We start from the raw sequence: 21004 nt of genomic DNA on the forward strand, positions 1-21004 counted from the left end.
CCCTTAATGAGAATTTTAAGCTTTTTTTTCCTGATGGAGCTTGTATCTCTAGTTTGGATGGGGTAGATATGTATTTTTTAATTCCTTTCTTGGAAGTCTGTACAGTTTTTAAATATTTATGAATATGTGAATGGAAAATAAACTACAGTATACAATGTAGAGTTATAAGGTAGTTTTTTGAGCATCTCATCCAAACCTGTTGTTGATGAGGAAACTGAAGGCCAGAGGGCTAAATATGTTGTCACACATTCAGTTAGTATCAGAGATTACAATTTTGGGCTCCTGATAAAGGGAAAACAAATAATGCCAGTAGGTTTTAGTCTATAGTTTGGGGTAATGAATTTTCTCTTTTGGATCCTTTTAGCCTACTTTGAAAATGTCTGCTTAGGCTTATAAGTAACTGTTAAGTAAATTAAGCAGAGACATATTTGATGTCCATATTAAAGAATTACTTTCAGGGTACTCTGGTTAGAAGTTTTCCAAGCAGTCAAGGGCTGAAAATTGGGTCACAGTTTGTGATTTGCTATCCAGACATCTTTTACTCTATTTCCTGTTAAAAAAAAAAAAAAGGCTAAATATACTATCAAAGGGTAGATTCTATACCATATCGTGCTTCTTGTTCAAAAAGAACTTGAGAAATGCTGGAGGGAAAAAAAAAAACAAGAAAAAACAGGCCATAATATACATACAACGGAATATTATTCAGCCTTTTAAATTAAGTACAATTCTGACACATTTTTGTCCACATAATTTTGAGGAAATTATACTCAGTGAAATAACCCGATCACAAACAAATACTGTATGATTCTACTTAAATCAGGTATCTAGAATAGTCAAATTCATAGAAAGAGAAGGTAGAATGGTGGTTGCTGGGGGTGGCAGGGGTGGGGAGAAATGAGGAATTGTTTAATGGATGTGTGGTTTCAAATTTGCAAGATGGAAAATAGAGTGGTTGCACAGTGTGAATACACTTAAAAGTACAGAATTGTACACTTAAAAACAGTTAAGGTGGTAAATTTTTTGTTATTTATGTTTAACACAATTAAAAATAAAAAATATTTTTTACATAGGCCATAAACTCAATGTCCAGATAACCAGTGTTGCCATTTTTTAAAAAGATTCACATAAGATTTTTTAAAAGGACAAAAACAGTGTCTGCCTTATATAGCATTCCCTGTTCCCAACCCAAAAAGAAAAGTTTGTCCATTCTATGAATATTTATTGCTATTCATTATGTTTTAGATACTGTTTAATAAGTACCAGGGTTACATCAAATAAAAATTTTTGACCCAGAACTTTTATTTTATGGGAAGCATAGGCTTTGAACATGATAAATATGTAAAATATATAGAATGTTAGCTAGTACTAAGGTAGAAAAATAAAGCAGGGAAGGGGAATATTCAATGGTGAACAGGAACTGATGACATTTTAGAGAGGGTGGTCAGGAATGGCCTCATTGAGAAAGTTACTTTCGAGAAAAGAACTGAATGAAATGAAGGAAGAATGTACGTAGCAAGTACAAAGGCCTTGAAAAAGGAATATATCTGGCTTTTTTTTAAATTAAAAATATTGTTAAATTTAATTTTTTAAAAATGTGTTATGTATACAGCTTAGTGGCATTAATTCCACTCACAATATTGTGCAACCATACTACTATCTTCATTTTTTCCCACTCCCCCAAACCGAAACTACCCATTAAAAAATAATTCCTGGGGCGCCTGGGTGGCACAGTGGTTAAGCGTCTGCCTTCGGCTCGGGGCGTGATCCTGGCGTTATGGGATCAAGCCCCACATCGGGCTCCTCCGCTATGAGCCTGCTTCTTCCTCTCCCACTCCCCTGCTGTGTTCCCTCCTCGCTGGCTGTCTCTTTCTGTCAAATAAATAAATAAAATCTTTAAAAAAAAAATAATTCCTTATTTTTCCCTCTCCCCAGTTTCTGGTAGTATTTAATTTTTTTATCTCTATAAATTTACCTGTTCTAGGTATTTCATATAAGTGGAATCATACAGTATTTTCCCTTTTGTGTCTACTTACACTTAGCATAATGTTTTCAAGGTTCACCTGCGCTGTAGCATGTATCAGAACTTTATCCCCTTTTCACAGTAGGGTAACATTTCATTTTAGGTGTCTGCCAGATTTTGTTCGTTCATCTCTTGATGGACACTTGGGTTGTTTTTGAACTTTTGGCTATTGTGGATAATGCTGCTATGAACGTTTGCATATAAATACTTGAGTCCCTGTTTTTAATTCTTTCGGGTGTAGAGCATATAGGAGTAGAATTGCTGGGTTATATGGTAATTCTGTGTTTAACTTTTTGTGGAACCGCTGCACTTCTCCATAGTGGCTGTGCCATTTTACATTACCAGCAGCAATGTATGAGATGGCCAGTTTTTCCACATCCTTTCAAATACTTGTTATTTTTCATTTTAAAAATAATATTCTTGGGGCGCCTGGGTGGCACAGTGGTTAAAGCGTCTGCCTTCGGCTCAGGGCGTGATCCCGGCGTTACGGGATCAAGCCCCACATCAGGCTCCTCCGCTGTGAGCCTGTTTCATCCTCTCCCACTCCCCCTGCTTGTGTTCCCTCTCTCGCTGGCTGTCTCTATCTCTGTCAAATAAATAAATAAAATCTTTAAAAAAAATAAATAAATAAAAATAAAAATAATATTCTTAGTAGTTGTGAAGTGATACCTCATTGTGATTTTGATTTGCATTGTCCTAATGACTGATGTTGTTTATTGGCCATTCCTGTATCTCCTTTGGATAAATGTATATTGAAGTCCTTTGACCATTTGTGTGTAAGTTAGGTTGTTTATCTTTATAGTAGTGAGTTTGTAGGAGTTCTTTATAAATTCTGGATATTAAACTTTTATCAGATATATGATTTGCATATATTTTGTCCCATTCTGTGGGTTATCTTTTTACTCTCTTGATAGTATTCTTTGGTGCACAACTTTTTAATTTTTATGAAGTCCAATTTATGTTTTTTTTTCTTTCGTTACCTGCGTTTTTGTTTAAATTTAAGAAACCATTGCTAGTCCAAAATCATGAAGATTTGCCCCTACGTTTCCTTCTAATAGTGTTACAGTTTTACCTCTTAAATTTAGATCTTTGATTTATTTCTGTTGATTTTTTTTTATGGTATAATATTCTTTTGCAGGTGGCTATCTAGTTTTCCCAACGTCAGTTGTAGAAGAGACTGTTTTCTCCCCATTGAATGTTTTTGGCACCCTTGTCAAAAATCAATTGACCATGTGAGGGTTTATTTCTGGGCTTTCTGTTCCATTGGTCTATATGTCTATCCTTATGTCAATAACCTTGTTTTGATTATTGTAATTTTATAGTAAGTTTTGAAAGTGGGAAGTGTGGGTCTTCCAACTTTGTTCTCTTTCAAGATTGCTTTGGCTATTCTGGGTACTTTGGAATTGCATATGAATTTTAGGATGAGTTTTTCTATATATGCAAAAAAATCATTGGGATTTTGATAGGAATTGCATTGAATGTGTAGATTGCTTTGGGATGTATTGTTGTCTTAACAACATTAAGTCTTTCAATCCATGTACACAGGATATCTTTCCATTTATTTAGATCTACTTTAATTCCTTTTAGCACTGTTTTGTCTTCAAAATGATATACAGTCTTCAGTGTACACATCTTAAAAGTCCTTCGTTAAATTTATTCCTAAATTTTTATTTTTTTAATGTTATCGTAAATGGAATTTTTTTAAAATTTCCTTTTCGGAATGTTGATTGCTGTCTTAAAGAAATACAACTGATTTTTCTGCATAGATTTGTATCCTAGAATTTTGCTGAATTTGTTTATTAGCTCTAGCAGTTTGCGCACACACATGCGTGTGTGGATGTTATTTACAGTTTTCTACGTATAAGATCATGTTATCTGTGAACAGACATAATTGTACTTCTTCCTTTCTAATTTAGATGCCTTTTATTTTCTTTTCTTCCCTATTTTGTCTGGCTGGATCTTTCAGTACTGTATTGGATTGTAGAGTTGAAAGTGAGCATCCTTGTCTTGTTCCTGATCTTGGGGAAAAGCTTTCGTTCTCTTACCATTGAGTTTGATGTTAGCTCTAAGTTGTTCATACATGGCCTTTATCATGTTGAGGAAATTTCTTTCTATTCCTATTTTATTCAGTGTTTTAATCATGAAAGGGTGTTGGAAGGGTGTTAGATTGTGTCAAACACTTTTTCTGCTTTTACCTTTATTCTGTTAATGCAGTATATTACATTGGTTTTTGTATGTTAATTACCTTTACATGCCTAGGATAATTCCGACTTGTTCATATAATATACTGTATATGTATGTATGTGTATATGTATAATACGCTGTTGGATTTGGTCTGCTAGTATTTTGTTGACAATTTCTGCATCTGTATTCATAAGAGATATTAGTCTTTAGTGTCTTGTTCTGTTTTTTTGGTTTTGGGTTTTTACCCTTGTGATGTCTTTGCCTTCATTATCAGGGTAATGTTAGGTTCACAAAATAAGTTAGAGAGTACTTCTGACTTCTCACTTTTGTGGAAGAATTTGAGAAGAATTGGTGTCAATTCTTTAAATATTTGGTAGAATTCATCATTAAAACCGTCTGGTCCAGGGCTTTTCTTTGTTGGGAGGTTTTTGATTACAGATTCAATCTTATTTGTTTTAGGTTTATTTAGATTTCTGCTTCTTTTCTAATCAACTTTGGTAGCTTCTGTGACATACAGCTTGTCCATTTCATCTAAGTTTATCCGATTTGTTGGTGTGCAATTGCTCATACTATTCTTATAATAATATTCTTCTATAAAAAGGACTTACTATTCTTAAATTAAAAGGGCTTATATAGTCCTTATGTAGACTTGTAAAGTCTGTATTGTAAAGTAAAAGTCTATATTAATATCCCCTTTTGATTCTGTTTTTACTAATTTGGATCTTCTGTCTTTTCTTAGCCAGTCTAGTTAAAGATTTGTCAGTTTTGTTGATCTTTTCAGAGAACTAGTGTTAAATTTCATTGATTTTCCTCTGTTGTCTTTCTCTTCTTTATTTCATTTATCTCCACTCTAATCTTCATTCGTTCTTTCTTTCTCCTTCCTTTGGACTTAGTTTGCTTATTTCCTTAAGGTGTACAGTTAGATTATCAATTAATTTTTTTAATGTAGTTGTTTATGAGTTTCTCTTAGAGCATTGTTTTTGGTTTATCTCAAAAGTTTTGCTATGTTGTGTTTTCAATTTTATTCATCTGAGGGAATTTTGTAGTATCGCTTTATTTTTTAGATAGGATTTTTCACATTTCAATAAGATGGAAATATTTTGCTTGTAGCTTTGAAAAGAGAAGCTGTAGGGGAGACCTTAGTCTTCAAGAATTTGAAGGTTGTCATAATTAGGTTATTTTAAACAATCTCGAAGTAAATGCCTAGGAAGGCAGGAGGAAAATTGAACTTTTAAAAAACTTTTTAACAGGTATTTAAGTATAGTTTGAATACCTTAACAGGAGTTCTAGAAGTTCATAGACCTTTTTTTTTTTTTTAACAAAGAAATGGTGAATTCAGATTTGCCAGATTTTTATTTTGCCAAGTAAGGATCTTCTTCTTCTTCTTCTTCTTCTTCTTCTTCTTCCTCCTCCTCCTCCTCCTCCCCCTCCTCCCCCTCCTCCTCCTCCTCCTCCCCCTCCTCCTCCTCCTCCTCCTCCTCCTCCTCCTTCTTCTTAAGATTTTATTTATTTATTTGACAGAGCATGAGAGTGCAAGCAGAGGGAGGGGCAGAGGGAGAGGGAGAAGCAGACTCCCCGCTGAGCAGGGAGCCGGATGTGGGACTCAATCCCAGGACCTTGGGATCATGACCCGAACTAAAGGCAGACACTCAACTGATTGAGCCACCCAGGCGCCCAAGTAAGGATATTCTTTAAAATGACAGATATCTCCTATCATTATTATTTTAGTCTAAAAAATGTTTCTGGGTACAGCTTAAGTGTTTTGGTCACTGTCATTGAGACGGTTGCTATTTGCTATCTTAAAATAACTTCAAATGTTAATAGCCACCAGTGATAATAATTTTACCACAGTAAAAATGTTAGTCAAGTGTTAACACCAGAGAAGAAATTTTAAACAGTGAAATAGCTCCCTGTTGCCTCTAGGATAAAGTCCAGATTTCTTAACATGGCTGATTTAAAGCCTTGGATAATGTGACTGCTGCCTGCCTCGAGATCTCTGGCTACTACTATGCTCTGGCTACACTACACTTTTGAGTAGTTCCTGAAATGCTATGTCCTCCCTCACCACTGGGCATTTCTTGAGTTCTCACTGTGCTCTTAACAGTTTTAGGAATAATGCAAGAGAGTGAGGGGATTGTAAAAGACCTGTTTCCTATCCTAATAGGGATTACTGCTTCCTTTTTTTAGTACTTTATAATTCCCCTTTGAGGTAGACAGGACTGTAGTTAATAGTTTATGTTGCTATTTTTTTTTTTATTTGTTTTCCAGATGAAAACAAATAGTATATGATCTTCTCAAAGTCCTACAGCTAGGAGGTAGAAGAGCCAAGACTCAGGTCTATGTTTTTTGTTTTTTTTTTTTAAAGATTTTATTTATTTATTTGACAGAGATAGAGACAGCCAGCGAGAGAGGGAACACAAGCAGGGGGAGTGGGAGAGGAAGAAGCAGGCTCATAGCGGAGGAGCCTGATGTGGGGCTTGATCCCATAACGCTGGGATCACGCCCTGAGCCGAAGACAGACACTTAACCACTGTGCCACCCAGGCACCCCATCAGGTCTATGTTTTGTTTTGTTTTGTTTTTATTTAACTATCATGTTCTTTGTAATTCCTATGCAGTCACTCACTGACTTAGCAGAAATTTATTGTGTGCCTACTGTTAGGCAACATACTTAGGATACAAAGGTGACCATGGTGTTCCTTTTCTCCAAGGGTATGTAGCCTAGTGGAGAGAAAAGAAAAATATAATACATTATTATAATGGAGTGTTATTTGTAGTATGCAGGTTACAAGACAGAGAGTTGAGTCAGAAGAGGCCTTCTGTAGGAGGTGAATCTGAAGCTGAATTTTCCCCAAGTGTAAATTTGAAATAGCTATGGGTAGCTCATAAACAAAGTAAAAATTAATGTAGCACAAACTTAATACTGTACAGAAATCCTGAGGAGATGACTAATAGAAAAGTGAATAATTTGGTAGGGCTCGATGCTGCTTTTATTAAATGGGATGAAACTTTTAATGTGTAGAGCTTACTGGAAAGCCTAAATCATTTAGTAGAAAAATACTGAGGGATTTATTTGGAAAATACAGAGATGTCTTGGAGAAAAAGCAACTATTAGACATTCAGGAAGTCAATTTACCACTAAAGTAAGTTTATATATATATAAATCCTGCTTGGGAACATGTTCAGTGATTTTATTTTTACTCTGAAGGCCCAGTTCAAATGTCGCCTCATCTCTATGCCTTTACCCATCTTTTCCAGAAATAATTAATTGTGATCTAATATCACATCGTGCTGTGTATGCATCTCTGCTAAGGCATACATCTCTACTTGTTTACGTGTTTTCTTCCCCTTTGGATTATGAACTTTGGGAAGGCAGGGATTCTGTTCTATTGATGTACAATCCTCATGTCATTGGAATCGATAAATGTAGAAATGAAGATCGAGAAGTAATCTTATTTTGATTCTAAATACTCATCTCAACTTTAAAAGAATTCTGTCCCCCAAATATTTTTATTTTACTGTGCTGGATCGATAAGGCCCCTACAGCAGTGCTCCAGCTTCCATTTCTGCCTTTACTCTTTACTTTTCTCCGTTTGCATGCCCGCTGCAGTAGTCATCCCCTTCCCTAAATCCGTACTTCCTCCCTTGCTGCCACTTCTTTATTCCTGAAGTCTTTGGCCTTCCCTTCCAGTCCTTTTAGAAGACTCCCTCAAATGCGAACTGTTCCAAGAAGCTTTTCCTGAATAACTTGCCAAGTATGTTCTCTTCTCTTTATAAATTATCTTATAGATGAGCTTGTACCTCTCTTAAGCCACAATTACCATATTTTATTCAATATATAATGTGCTTTTCTTGTGCATTACCCCCTGCCTCATCCATTTAGATTCTGAACTTCCTGAGGGCAGAAACTTTTGTAGTTTCTGCAAAGTTGCTTTGGCAGTAATGGACAGTCCATAAGTATTTGCTTGATTAAATACCAAGTTAAAATTAGATTGACGTGATATTTTCATAAAGCTAGAAAATGGTTCCTTTACAGAATGAATTACAACAATAGATCTTTAAGTGGAACTTACATGAGCATTGTGTAATTGTAGAATAAACTATTAAAAAATATGGCTTTATGAGATTTTATGGGCATTTTTTCATAGTTCGCCTTTAGTCTATTTCTATAACTGAAGTCGACTACTTACAAATATCTTGTCACATACAGAATGTGTATCTTCTTAGTGTTGGTATCTATATTCATTTTCTTAATCATAAGATGTTCCTCTTACGTACTGACTTAAAAGTCAGCACAAGTAACATGTATTGATAATGTGCTGTTTACATTTCCAAATTCCTCTTCCAAGATCGGTTATTACTCATCATCTAAGTGCCTGGAAGTTCTTTATCAATAAATGTTTATTGGATGAGAAAACAGCAAAATTGTTTTCTTAATTAAAATTTTTACTTCTCCCTTATTTTAGGTAAGCCTCAGGTTACATACACGTAGGAAACACTGCCTTAGCACAGTCTACCATCATGTATAAAAATTCAAGGCCTATACCAGTTCTTTCCTATATGGAATATTACTGCTCTGATACATCATATGTTTATTTCCAGAGCAGACTCCTAAAAATTCTTTAACTGTTTTTTAAGAATAAATGTATAAGCATGTAGTAAATCTGTATAAATTCAGAATGTTTTATGTTTATGTTTAAGTTCACTGTTAATCACAATAAATAGAAATATGTGAATTAATGTCATATCCTTCCAATAATTTACTTTCAACATTCAGTTGAGCAGTAGATTTTTATAGTTGTAGGTTCTGAATTCTTGAAGTAATACATTCTAATTATTCAAGAAGTCACTTTAATCATTCTAGGAAGCATATTTTTTCCACTTTTAATATCTCTGAAATTGGGCAGCGCCTGGGTGGCTCACTCAGTTAAGCGTCTGACTCTTGGTTTCAGCTCAGGTTGTGATCTCAGGGTTGTGAGATTGAGCCCTGCGTTGGGCTCTGCACTCAGTGTGGAGTCTGCTTGAGATTCTCTCCCTCTCTCTCTGCCTCTCCCTCCACTCGCTCCCTCTCCCTCTCAAATAAATTAGTAAATCTTAAAAAAAAATCTCTGAAATTGGGATGTGTCTCAGTCAGTATCTGTCTGCCATGTGGCGGTCGTGGAGTACTTGTCTGTGTGTACGCATACTTAGTCATAGTTATTTATATTGCCATCAGCAGTTGGGCTATGTACATTACTACTACACGTTTGTTATTTAAAATGTCTTTTTTTTTTTTTTTAAGTAGGCTCCACACCCAGCACAGAGCCCAACACAGGGCTCGAACTCACAACCATGAGATCAACCTGAGCTGAGATCAAGAGTTGGGCACTGAACCCAGGTGCCCCTAAAATGTCTTTTATTTATTTATTTATTTATTAAGATTTTATTTATTTATTTGACAGAGAGAGACAGCCAGTGAGAGAGGGAACACAAGCAGGGGGGTGGGAGAGGAAGAAGCAGGCTCCCGGTGGAGCAGGGAGCCCGATGTGGGGCTCAATCCCGGGACCCTGGGATCACGCCCTGAGCCAAAGGCAGACACTTAACGACTGAGCCACCCAGGTGCCCCTAAAATGTCTTTTAAAAAAATACACTATTTTTCAGTATTTAGCCAAAAAGTTATTGATTATGCAGGGAGGCACAGAAACAGAGTAGCAGAGCATAAATTTAATATTAGTGAAGTATTTGTTGTTGAAGTAACGGCAGCAATTCACATTTACTTACAGAACAACGATTAAGTATTTTATGGACCAAGCAGAGTACCTCAAATTCAAATCCTTTGGAATAAGACTAAGTCTAAAAACCTTAGAAATGGTAGAGTGCCATAGTTTAACTGGCAGCATTTTTTTTTTTTTTTACATTATATCAACTAATGATGTACCTCATATTTGATGACATACTGGATTTGGTAACTTTCATTGTATTTCTTTTTTTGTGTGTTCCTCTTGATAAATAATCATACAACCATGTAAAAGCATAAGACATTGCTTTCCTGATTAATAACTTACACGTACATACATGTTCCCTAGTCTGGAGTCTGAAGTGGAAACTAAGATACGTTCCAGAGAAGTGATTTAACCTATCTTATATTTTGCTAATGGCCTTGTTCAGTTCAGACCAGATAGCCTTTCATCTGCTCTCTTAATTATAAAATCTGGAAAAATAACTTTTTTTGTATTTTACTTCTTCTAAAATCATATATTTGTTAAAGGACTTAGATACATACCATTGCGATTGATAATAAGTGAGCTTCCAGTTAAAATTAACATTGACTTTGGTAGTTTTTCTTGGAATTTTTCAAAAGTATTTCTGCATTAAAATAGTGAGCATTTTGTTTGGGAAATTTCTATTTCCTAATATGGACCTCCCAAAATAGATGTCCTGGAAAAGTTTCTTAGACCTTTGCTAATGTTTAATTAAACTAATATGTAGAGCAACAGGAACCTTCATTCGTGGTTCTCTAGGGAAGACAGGAGGGCAGAGCCATAAATCACCTTTGTTAAAAATGGTTGGAATGATACAGGCCTGGAACAAAATTAGCTAGCCATTTCATATTAACAAGTAACCTATTAGATCCTTTCCACACATAAATTGTGTGTGTGTGTGTGTGTGTGTGTGTGTGTACATACATATATTCATGTAAATGTAATCATTTTTTCTCTTCAGACTATCATAAGACTAATTCATTGCTTAGCTCAAACTGCTGTTTATTTTTGCCTCAGCTTGATTGTCACCACACATTTATTTACACAGTTTAGTAAATAAGCAATATTTATATTCCAAATGATTTAATGGGGCAAGGGGGAGATTTAGGGACAAAGTAATGAATACGACCATTAACAGGAAGGTCCTTGCTTTTGCTACATGAATATCTAAATCAGTTGGCTGTCAGGAAGGCTGATCTTCCATGTAGGTGAGCAACAGAACCGTGGTAACAATATGTGGGAACATCCCCAACGTATCACCTGTCTGCACTGTCTGTCAGCTGACGAGATGGCTAACTCGTCTCATTTGGCCCAGTTTAACATGATCTCATACAATTGTTGTTGTTCTTTCTTTAAAAGATTTTATTTATTTGAGAGAGAGAGAGAGAGAGAGTGAGCGGGAGGGAGAGAGAATCTGAAGCAGACTCCACACTGAGCGCAGAGCCCGACACTGGGCTCAATCCCATGACCACGAGATTGTGACCTGAGCTGAAACCGAGTCAGATGCCCAACTGACCGAGCCACACAGGCACCCCCTACAATTGTTCTTCTTGATGTATTTCCACATATACTATATGAAACAATAAGATTTATCTGCTCAAGAGGTCTAAAGCAAAATATCACAACACACTAATCTGAGAAGATCTGATGTCATCTATTTTAACAAGACATTACTTCGAAGTGTAATACATATGTATTTTAAACATGTCAGAGCTGCTGGGAAACGATGGTCATTTCGTGGTATAGGCGAGAGTCTGACATACCATTCTAGAGTTTACATTCTGTCATCAAAATATATGAACTTCAGTGGCACCTGGGTGGCTCAGTCGGTTGAGCATCTGACTCTTGGTCTCGGCTCAGGCCTTGATCTCACAGTTGTGAGTTCGAGCCCTACGTTGGTCTCCACACTAAGTATAGAGCCTACTTAAGAAAATATATGTGTGTATATTTGTATATGTGTGTGTGTGTACATATGTATATATGAACTTGAAAGTGAAGTAATATGCATTGTTACTTTCAAATGCATACAGTCATGTCCTGTGCACCAGCGTTTTTTTCCTTGGGGGAATATTAATGAGCTTTTTGCAATTTTTTAATCATTCTACCAAAAAATACTGTATACTGAGATTGTGTTTTTTAAATCATATGTAAACCTTGTAGAACTGTAATGAATACTCATCATTAAACTTTGTTTTTCTTATTTTCCTAGGATTCTGACACTTCATGACATGTCATTATCTAGAGCAATAATGGACATTGACCTGTTTCGGATTAGTTGATGACCTTTGGAAATGATCCAATAATATCCACCACACAGAAGCTGAATATACTTCATTTGGTGAATAGCCCAGATTGTCACTGGAGTTTTCAAGATGACAGATCCAATGATGGACTTTTTTGATGATGCCAATCTTTTTGGTGAGACCTTAGAAGGTTTGTCAGATGATGCATTTGTACAGCCAGGACCTGTTTCACTCGTTGATGAATTGAACTTGGGTGCAGAATTTGAACCTTTGCACATAGACTCACTGAACCATGTACAAGGTACTCCAACACATCAGAAGATAACTGATTATGAGCAGTTAAATCAGTTTGATTCAATGAAATTTCACCAAGTCAATCAGCCTTTTGGTAGCCCAGCTGAACATGTGTTATCTCCACACTCTCAGTTTAATTGTTCTCCGATCCACCCCCAAAACCAGCCCAATGGTTTGTTTCCAGATGTAGCAGATGGCAGTCCAATGTGGGGCCATCAGACAGCTACCAGCATTTCCAATCAAAATGGGTCTCCTTTTCACCAACAAGGACATTCTCACTCTATGCATCAAAATAAAAGCTTTGTGGTACACCATGACTTTGCCTTATTTCAGGCTGGTGAGCAACAAACACAGTGCACTTCACTACGCTCACAACAAAACAGAAATAATCTTAACCCAGGGCAGAATTCTCTCAGCCAGTCTAAAAATTTTATGGATGTTAATGTTTCCGGTCCACACAGAGTCAGTGTTAACCACCCATCACAAATCCCTAATGCATCTACGTCGCAACAGTCTCTTTCAATGCAGCAATTTTCCCAAACGTCAAATCCTTCAGTTCACTTCCTCAAGTGTAGCAGTCATCAAGAAGGGAATTTCAATGGACCCTCTCCAAATATGACTTCTTGTTCTGTCAGTAATTCACAGCAGTTTTCTTCACATTATTCCTTTTCCAGTAATCACGTCTCACCAAACAGTCTTCTGCAGGCCTCTGCAGTACTTGCACCTAATCATACAAATCAGACTTTATCTGATTTTACCGGAAGTAACTCCTTTTCACCTCATCGGGGAATCAAACAAGAATCCACTCAGCATATGCTAAATCCCAATACATCGTTGAATTCAAATAATTTCCAAATGTTGCATTCATCACATCCTCAGGGTAATTATAGCAATTCAAAATTATCTCCTGTGCACATGAACTTCCCAGATCCTGTTGACTCAGGAACTCAAATGGGCCATTTCAACGATCACGTGGAAACTAATGGCTTTTCGTCTTTAGAAGAGAATTTACTTCATCAAGTGGAGTCTCAGACTGAGCCATTCACAGGACTTGACCCAGAAGATCTCCTCCAGGAGGGTCTTCTTCCCCAATTTGATGAGGCAGCATTTGGACAAGATCATTCAAGTCATGTTTTAGATCATGACCTTGAACGGCAGTTTACTTCACATCTTGTAACTCGGCCTTCGGATATGGCTCAAACACAGCTGCATAGTCAGGCTCGGAGTTGGCACTCTTCACTTTCCAATCATCAGCATTTACATGACAGAAATCGCCTATATTTACAGCGACAGGTATGTGGCTCTTTTATTTTGGCAATTTGGGATAGGATGGGCTTTTTTTTTTTTTTTTGAGTTAATTTTATGTGAGACATATCCAGGATTTCTCAAACTTAGGCATATTTTGACATAGTTTCTATTGCCTTAACAGTCTTATATTTGAAAGTGACTTATTGATGTACCCAAAGCAATACATTAACTTCTATATTTAGAAAATTACAAGGTTTAAGACCTTTTTTGTAACTTTCAATTATAATTGCCCTTAACAGAATGATTTATTACCAAAAATGGAAACTTAACCATAATTAAAAGATAAACAAACAGTAGACTGGGAACATTTTATCACAAATATTCCTATAAAGAGCTTGTATAAATTGATAAGCAAATTTTTAGGACTTTACTTGGTAACTAAATAAAGCATAGGAGCTGGAATTCACAAAAGGGTAAGTTGAGTTAGTAAACGGAACATTGAGAATAATATGCAACTTTAATAATTCAATATGCAGCATGGTTTTATTTTTATGTATTAGAAAAAAAATTTTTGTTAATCTTAATGCTGGCAAATTTATGGTGACATTGGAACTTATATAGCTTTGTTACTTGATACAAATATTTTGGAAAACAGTTTGATGGTGAATTTGAACATAAAAATACTTTATTATAATAACCCAAGCATAGCAAAAGTAATATACCCAAAGATATTTATCTTATACTGTCTATACAGGACAACTGGAAGCATCATAGTTTATTATCATAGCATGTTAGATGGACTGTTACAGGCATTAAAAAGTTTAAAGACTAACACTGACAATATGTTAGTGATGGAGGAAAAGCATAATTCAAAATTAAGATAACAGTAAAGTGGTTAAGAGTACAGGCTCAGGTACCAGACTACCTGGGTTAGAATCTTGACTACTCTTACTTGTTAGCTGTATGACTTTTAGCTAGTTAGAGAATTTCATTCTGTCTCATTTGCCTCATCTTGTAAATGTGAAATACTAACAGGATCTACTTAATAGGGCTTTGATAAGGATTAAAGGGGTTATAATATGTGAAAGTACTGAGAACTGTGCCTAGCATATAGTAAGCACTTAATTAATGTTTTTATAATTATACTTTTTTTCCATAGCAGTATGAAAATATGTATACAGAAAAAAATATTAAAAGGAGATAGTTTTAGGGTAGTACAATTATACTTTCCTTTGTTTTCTATAGTTATTGTCATGTTACTATGTTGTTTCTATAATAAAAATGGATTTAATGTAATATTTTATCATTTGTCTGAATCTTATTAAATTAAGAATTCCTAAAATGCTTCAGTACCTTGGTTACCTGTGAAATCTGGTGGACAGTGTAATATATCACAGTACTTGAAATTAAACATTTAGGGACCATTTATTCATCTCAAAGCCTTGAAATGTTTGAAGAAGATAAAATCTTTATCTTTTCCTTTGGCTTGGTTTTATTCCTGCTTCAAATGGTATTTTCAGCACATTTTTTGAAATGTCTAGATTGATTTTAAGATATTTAAAAGGCACTCTTAAACCCTCCCTCCTCTTTTGTGGCCTGAGTAGAATATTATGATTTTGCTCCCTCTACTGGAAGAGGATAAAGCATCTTCTTTAGAAGGACCCTGGGAAAAAACCTGTACTGCTTGAACCTAGGGTCATCTACCCACTTAATACCTCGATTTCTGACTGGTTGGAACTAGTCATTTTGTGTAGCGTATGCTTGAAGGTGTGAAGCCTGAAATTTATTTACTTTATACTTTTATTTTTCCAGGGCCTTTTCATCATTTTAGTTTTTCTTTAATTCATATTTTCCTAAACATGTTCTACTGGCTTTAAAATAAGTTATAAATTTGGAATGAGTAAAGGATAATTATAAATAACTAAAGTAGTTCTCAATGCTAGCATGTAGATGGCATTATTTTAGACCCATCCTAAGCAACCTTTCATAAATCATCTTATTCTACTGATAAATTAGGCTTTATTTAAATGTACTTACCTTTTTTTTTTCAGTGTTTGTGTTGTTTTGCTAACTTCTTGTTCTTTATGTTAGATGTTCAAAAACAGATAAAAGGCAGTTGGCTTGGGATACTTTTTTGACTTGTTGGAAAGCTATTATCAAGTTTACTATTATTTCTTAGTGTTAAGAATGATGATTGGAAATTGTTGATTGTGGGGGTGAAGAGGAGGGATGGATTTGGTAGAGAAGGTAGAGGATTATATTATGATTGAGTTTTATGGATTGTGTATAGGTTTTATATGTACTGAATTATAGGTCACATATCCTAAATATGTGAAATTCGAATGATTGAATATGTATAATATATCACAAATTTTGGCAGAGCTTTACAGATTTTTTGCCTATGTAATTTTTGGAGTATTCTGGATGGCTATGGTTATTACATAGCAAAGATGTTATATTAATAAGGAGTTCTTCTTACATTATTATGGTCTTTCCCCAAATTCTATGGAAATAAGTTTTTTTCTCTTAGGTTTGTTTTTTTTTAACTGTCTTAATTGCAGTAATTTCATTTCAGACTAAATTAGCATTGCTAAATATGTATAGATGTTAAGAGATTAAAAAATAAAGTGGCAGGGGCGCCTGGGTGGCACAGCGGTTAAGCGTCTGCCTTTGGCTCAGGGCGTGATCCCGGCATTATGGGATCGAGCCCCACATCAGGCTCCTCTGCTATGAGCCTGCTTCTTCCTCTCCCACTCCCCCTGCTTGTGTTCCCTCTCTCACTGGCTGTCTCTAACTCTGTCGAATAAATAAATAAAATCTTAAAAAAAAAATAAAGTGGCATAATTTCTGGTGTATCAAAATCAAAAAATGAGATACATTTTATTATAGCCAAAACAAGATATTCTTTAACCTACTGTGAATATTCAAGATGGCACTCTATTCAGAATTCTAGAAAGCTTCAATGAGAATGTTGGATATGTAAAGAATACTTCTAGGCCTTGCTTTTTCGTATTTCCCAACTGAGGTGGGGTGGTTGTGGAGATAATTTCAAATGTCTTAAAGTAAGTACTCTAAGTCTGTGTCAGTCATTAAAAACAGTGAATATTGCTGAGAACATTTATTCTATAATGGACTCTAGAATTTTACCACTAAAAAAGAGAAAAGAAAAAAGGTAAGAAGCTATAGCAAGTGTTCCTAAATTTAAGTGCTCACTAAACATAGTACAGAAAATATGAGCCTTGTTTTCATGTGTAATTTTTAAAGCAAAGGAATTTTGAGAAAAAAAATACTATAAACTTTTCATTGCTCCCTTGTGACAAACACTTTCTGCTATTTTGTAATACAAAATCTTGCATTTTTTGTCTTATTTGTGAAGTAGAAATAACAGAGCATTATGTGATCTCTCGATGTTTATAAATTCAACTTAATGTAAAATTTCGATAGCAGAGAAAAATATGTGGGATAGCTGAAATAGCAATCAAAACAGAAAATAGAATTTTAGCATATACATAATGACACATAATTCCTTGTTGGCTTTGTACTCCGATGAATTCATTACTTTCTTTAGTATCTTTCATTTTTATTTCATTTTCTTCCTGAAGATAGGGAACCTATATTACTTATAGGCTTTTAAAGAAAGTAGAGAAAGACAGGTTTGAACAACCTATGTAAGACACATTTTAAAACAATGGATTATTTTCTGATAAAAAATTTAATATGTGCTTATTAAAAAATTGGACCATATAGAAAACAAACAAATGAAATATAAGTTGTAGTATCATACCAAAGATACCACTGTTGACATTTTCTGTATGAGTTTCTAGTGAGATCTCATCCCTGTCCTCCACCGACATATTTTTGCCCTTTTAAGAAATTAAGTTGGAATCATTACAGTTCATGTTTTTGGCAAATGGCTTTTTAAACCTTCCAATTAATATGTTGCAGACATTTTTTGCATCATTACCTATTTTTCTGAAAATAATTTTGAATGGCTGAATAGTTTACCATTGTAAGGTTGCTAAAGTACCATGTAAAAAATAAGGTTGTTATTGAGATCTGGAAAAATCTGAATCAAGTTTAATTAAAATATCTTTATATTTTTCTTGCATATATTACCATAATAATCCAATTTAAAGTAGGTGCACAGCAATAGCAAAAATTTTAATGGCTAACACATACAGCACTTAACTTTGTGCCAAGCACTATTCTAAGAACTTAACATATTAACACATTGATCCCTCACAACAGTCCTTTTATTTGGTTATAGTTATTTCCTTGAATTTCCATGGGAGGAAACTGAGGTGCAGAGGAGTTAAGTAGTATACCCCAAATCACACAGCCAGAGTGGAGATAGCCAGTGGCCAAGACTAGATTCAAACCAAGTTTGATGCCATTGTATGTGGTCCTAAGCACTTTCACTTTCCTTCAAAGTATGTTAATACATTGTAATATGTAGCAATAGTATACTAAATGATTTTTCCCTACTCACTCCCTCCTCCTTTCAAAAATCTATCCTGATGAGGCAAAAACTTGCTTTAGAATCTTTAACTGGAAAAGAACATGCATCTCATGTTTTCTGGCTATATCGGAGAAACAACCCCGAAGCAAAGAGAAGTAGTTAACCGAAACAGCTATTGCTTCCTAAAGTGTTGAGACTTTTTTTTATAAAATTGTGTATAAGATGATAACAAATGCCCTAAAGGTAAACCCGATCATTATCTTCAAGTGTTTGAAGAACGAGGTCAGAAATAGGCCTACTAAGTGAAAGTCACAGAAAAGCAGACCATCGTGTGATATTAAGGAAGAAGTTTGAAATAAATCTCTTTCAATGAAAGCAGGTAAATAGAATGGTTCAGATGGGTCATAGAAAGAAGTCCTATAGTGAGTGTAAAATGGACTACATTGATAGGTTCTTTTCAACTCTTAAGATTCTGTGGTTGTAATTTTGGGTTTTATTGCAGGACAGTATTGCCTATTTAGCTCCTGAGTGGTGATTACAAATAACGAAGAAAGGAAAAGAAATATGACAAGTTCTCTGCTATCCAGCAATGTCAGGGATTAATTATAGATGAGTGAATTTTCCAGATAGTTGAAATATATTCTATTAAGCATGAAATTCTTTAATTATACGGCTCCCCCTCTGACCCCCAGAGGGCAATGGTGATGGTGGTAGAATGCGTGATTAGGAAAAGATTAAGAGAAATAGAGTTTTATTAGGGAGGTCTTGGTATGTTCAAATGTGTAATGGTAAGAATCCCCACTTACTTAAAAGTCTATTGGAACACATTAGATAGGTGAAAATTATCTTAAGCAGAAACATAGCTAATTTTGTGTATAAGTAAAGTTGTTTTTAAAGAGAGGAGGGGCGCCGAGGTGGCTCAGTCAGTTAAGCGTCAGACTCTTGATTTTGGCTCAGGTCATAATATCAGGGTTGTGGGATCAAACCCCTCTTGCACTCAGCACTGAGTCAGCTTGAGATTCCCTCTCCCCTGCCCCTCCCCCCATTCTCGTGCATGCGTGCTCTCCTCTAAAATAAATAAATAAATAAATGAAATCTTTAAAGAGAGAGAGAGAGGAAAATCTATGTAAAACTAAAGCAAGGGATTCACTGTATGTTGCTCATACTCATTGAACTCAGAGGATCCCAAGCTCTTTGCTAGGTTTTTTTTTTTTCTCCCAGTGGTAACTTTTCCTAAGTCAAAAAAGTAAGATATATGAACAATTAAAAAACTTGTTATTCCACTTATGCTCTAGGCACAAAGAAGAAAAAAAACTAAGGAATTTTTAGATTGTCTCCTTGAACTAATTAAAAATCTTATAAAATACCATGCCTCTATTTATCCGAGTTTACTTAAATCTATGCATTTGGCATGGTATTGCTTATAAGAAGTTTCACAATTCTTAGTTGTCTAAGCCAAAAACACTAAAGAGAAATTCTGTACAGGAATTTCCCATTTAGTTACTTCTTTTTTTCTCAAAGTGGACTAGTTTTTGGTTTTGACATTTCTGTCATGTCCTCAGGATTAAAATATTCTATTCGAGTGGGGAAATTTGTATATATTAGCTAGTTGTAAAATACAATCTTAATTATTAAACCATATACTATAAATTGTAGAAGACTTGAGCTCTGCACTGCCTGCCAAGAATCAGAGTAACAGAAACTCCAGTTTTTCACAGTAGCTTTAAGGCTATTGACCTCTAGCATGCATACTTAAGGGTGAGAGGTGAACAGGAAGTGAATTCCAGGGGTGGGGAAGACGCAGCAGTTGGTGAGAAATTTGTGGATTAGTGCAGTATGTGAAGAGCATGAGATCCAAGCCAAACTTCAAAGTAGGTCTAACAAAATTTTGTTGTATTTAATTTTATTGATGAGGTGCACTCCCAACTATTTTAGGACGACTCAGTCATTTACTTATTCTTAGTGTCTGAAATTGTGAACAATGCGTTAGAGCTCCTGAGCCATCAAACTTTTTACCTATTATGATAACATGAAAACACAGTTGTTTTGGAGTACTTCAGTATGGGTGATCAGGTTTCTTCATTTGGGTATTTGGGCTGAGATTATTTTAGATTAAGGAAATATTTTAATACAATGCATTGTGGGTAACATATGAAAAGAGTAAGTGCATAGTTGGGAAACTTGGACTGCAGTTTCAGTTAAATAAAATCTGGTAATTCGCTCTGCTCAACTATGCAAATAATACCTTGCACATTTATTATGCAAGTAATACCTTGAGAATTACAAAAGGAGAGCAATCTTTAAAGCAAGTTTTTTTCCTACAGGTTTTCTTTTCAGGTTTGTGTACCAGAAGGCAGTACAAGTTTACATTGACCATTTCATGAAATCATAGGATTTTGGAGCTGGACAAGATTTTACTCTATTCTCAAATACAAAAAAAAAAAAAAAAAAGCAAAAACAGTATTAGATAAGTCATAACTTGCTTGCTAACTAGTTAGCAGATTCCTTTCATAGTTTAAACGCTACAGTGTTTTAAGAGTGATCAGAAATGAGAGTGATACCACACTGTGGTCAGACATTTACATTTACTGTGTTGTATTATAAAATACAGTTATAACTGGTTGTCTGCAGTTGAGAAATACATTAAGTTTTGGGATTTTTTGTTTCTTTGTTTATTTGGTGTGTGTAGCTCTTAATGTGTTGTAAGTTTTTAACTCTATCTTTAGTCTTAAAAAATGCACCCTTGTTATTTGTCAAATGTAGGTATAAATTATATATACTGAATTTTACATAACATCTGTGTTTTGGAAATGTTA

At 35.0% G+C, this 21004-nt stretch overlaps 1 protein-coding gene across 11 annotated transcripts in view; it reads left to right on the top strand.

The window, feature by feature from the left end:
• CHD9 (chromodomain helicase DNA binding protein 9) overlaps positions 1-21004 on the top strand; it is a 213222-nt gene that overhangs the window by 62415 nt on the left and 129803 nt on the right. For 9 of the 11 annotated variants that reach the window (XM_045806780.2, XM_045806778.2, XM_045806783.2 and 6 more), the window contains one exon: positions 12154-13774. In XM_045806780.2, coding sequence (XP_045662736.1) covers positions 12317-13774 — 1458 coding nt within the window. In that variant the 5' untranslated portion in view covers positions 12154-12316. Of the gene's footprint in view, positions 1-12153; positions 13775-16474; positions 20060-21004 lie in introns of those variants that run through there. The other 2 variants (XM_045806788.2, XM_045806789.2) reach the window with 2 other exon arrangements.

This window comes from Ursus americanus, chromosome 21 (assembly GCF_024610735.1).
Source record: "Ursus americanus isolate L20-20 chromosome 21, mUrsAme1.1.p, whole genome shotgun sequence".
NCBI lineage: Eukaryota > Metazoa > Chordata > Mammalia > Carnivora > Ursidae > Ursus > Ursus americanus.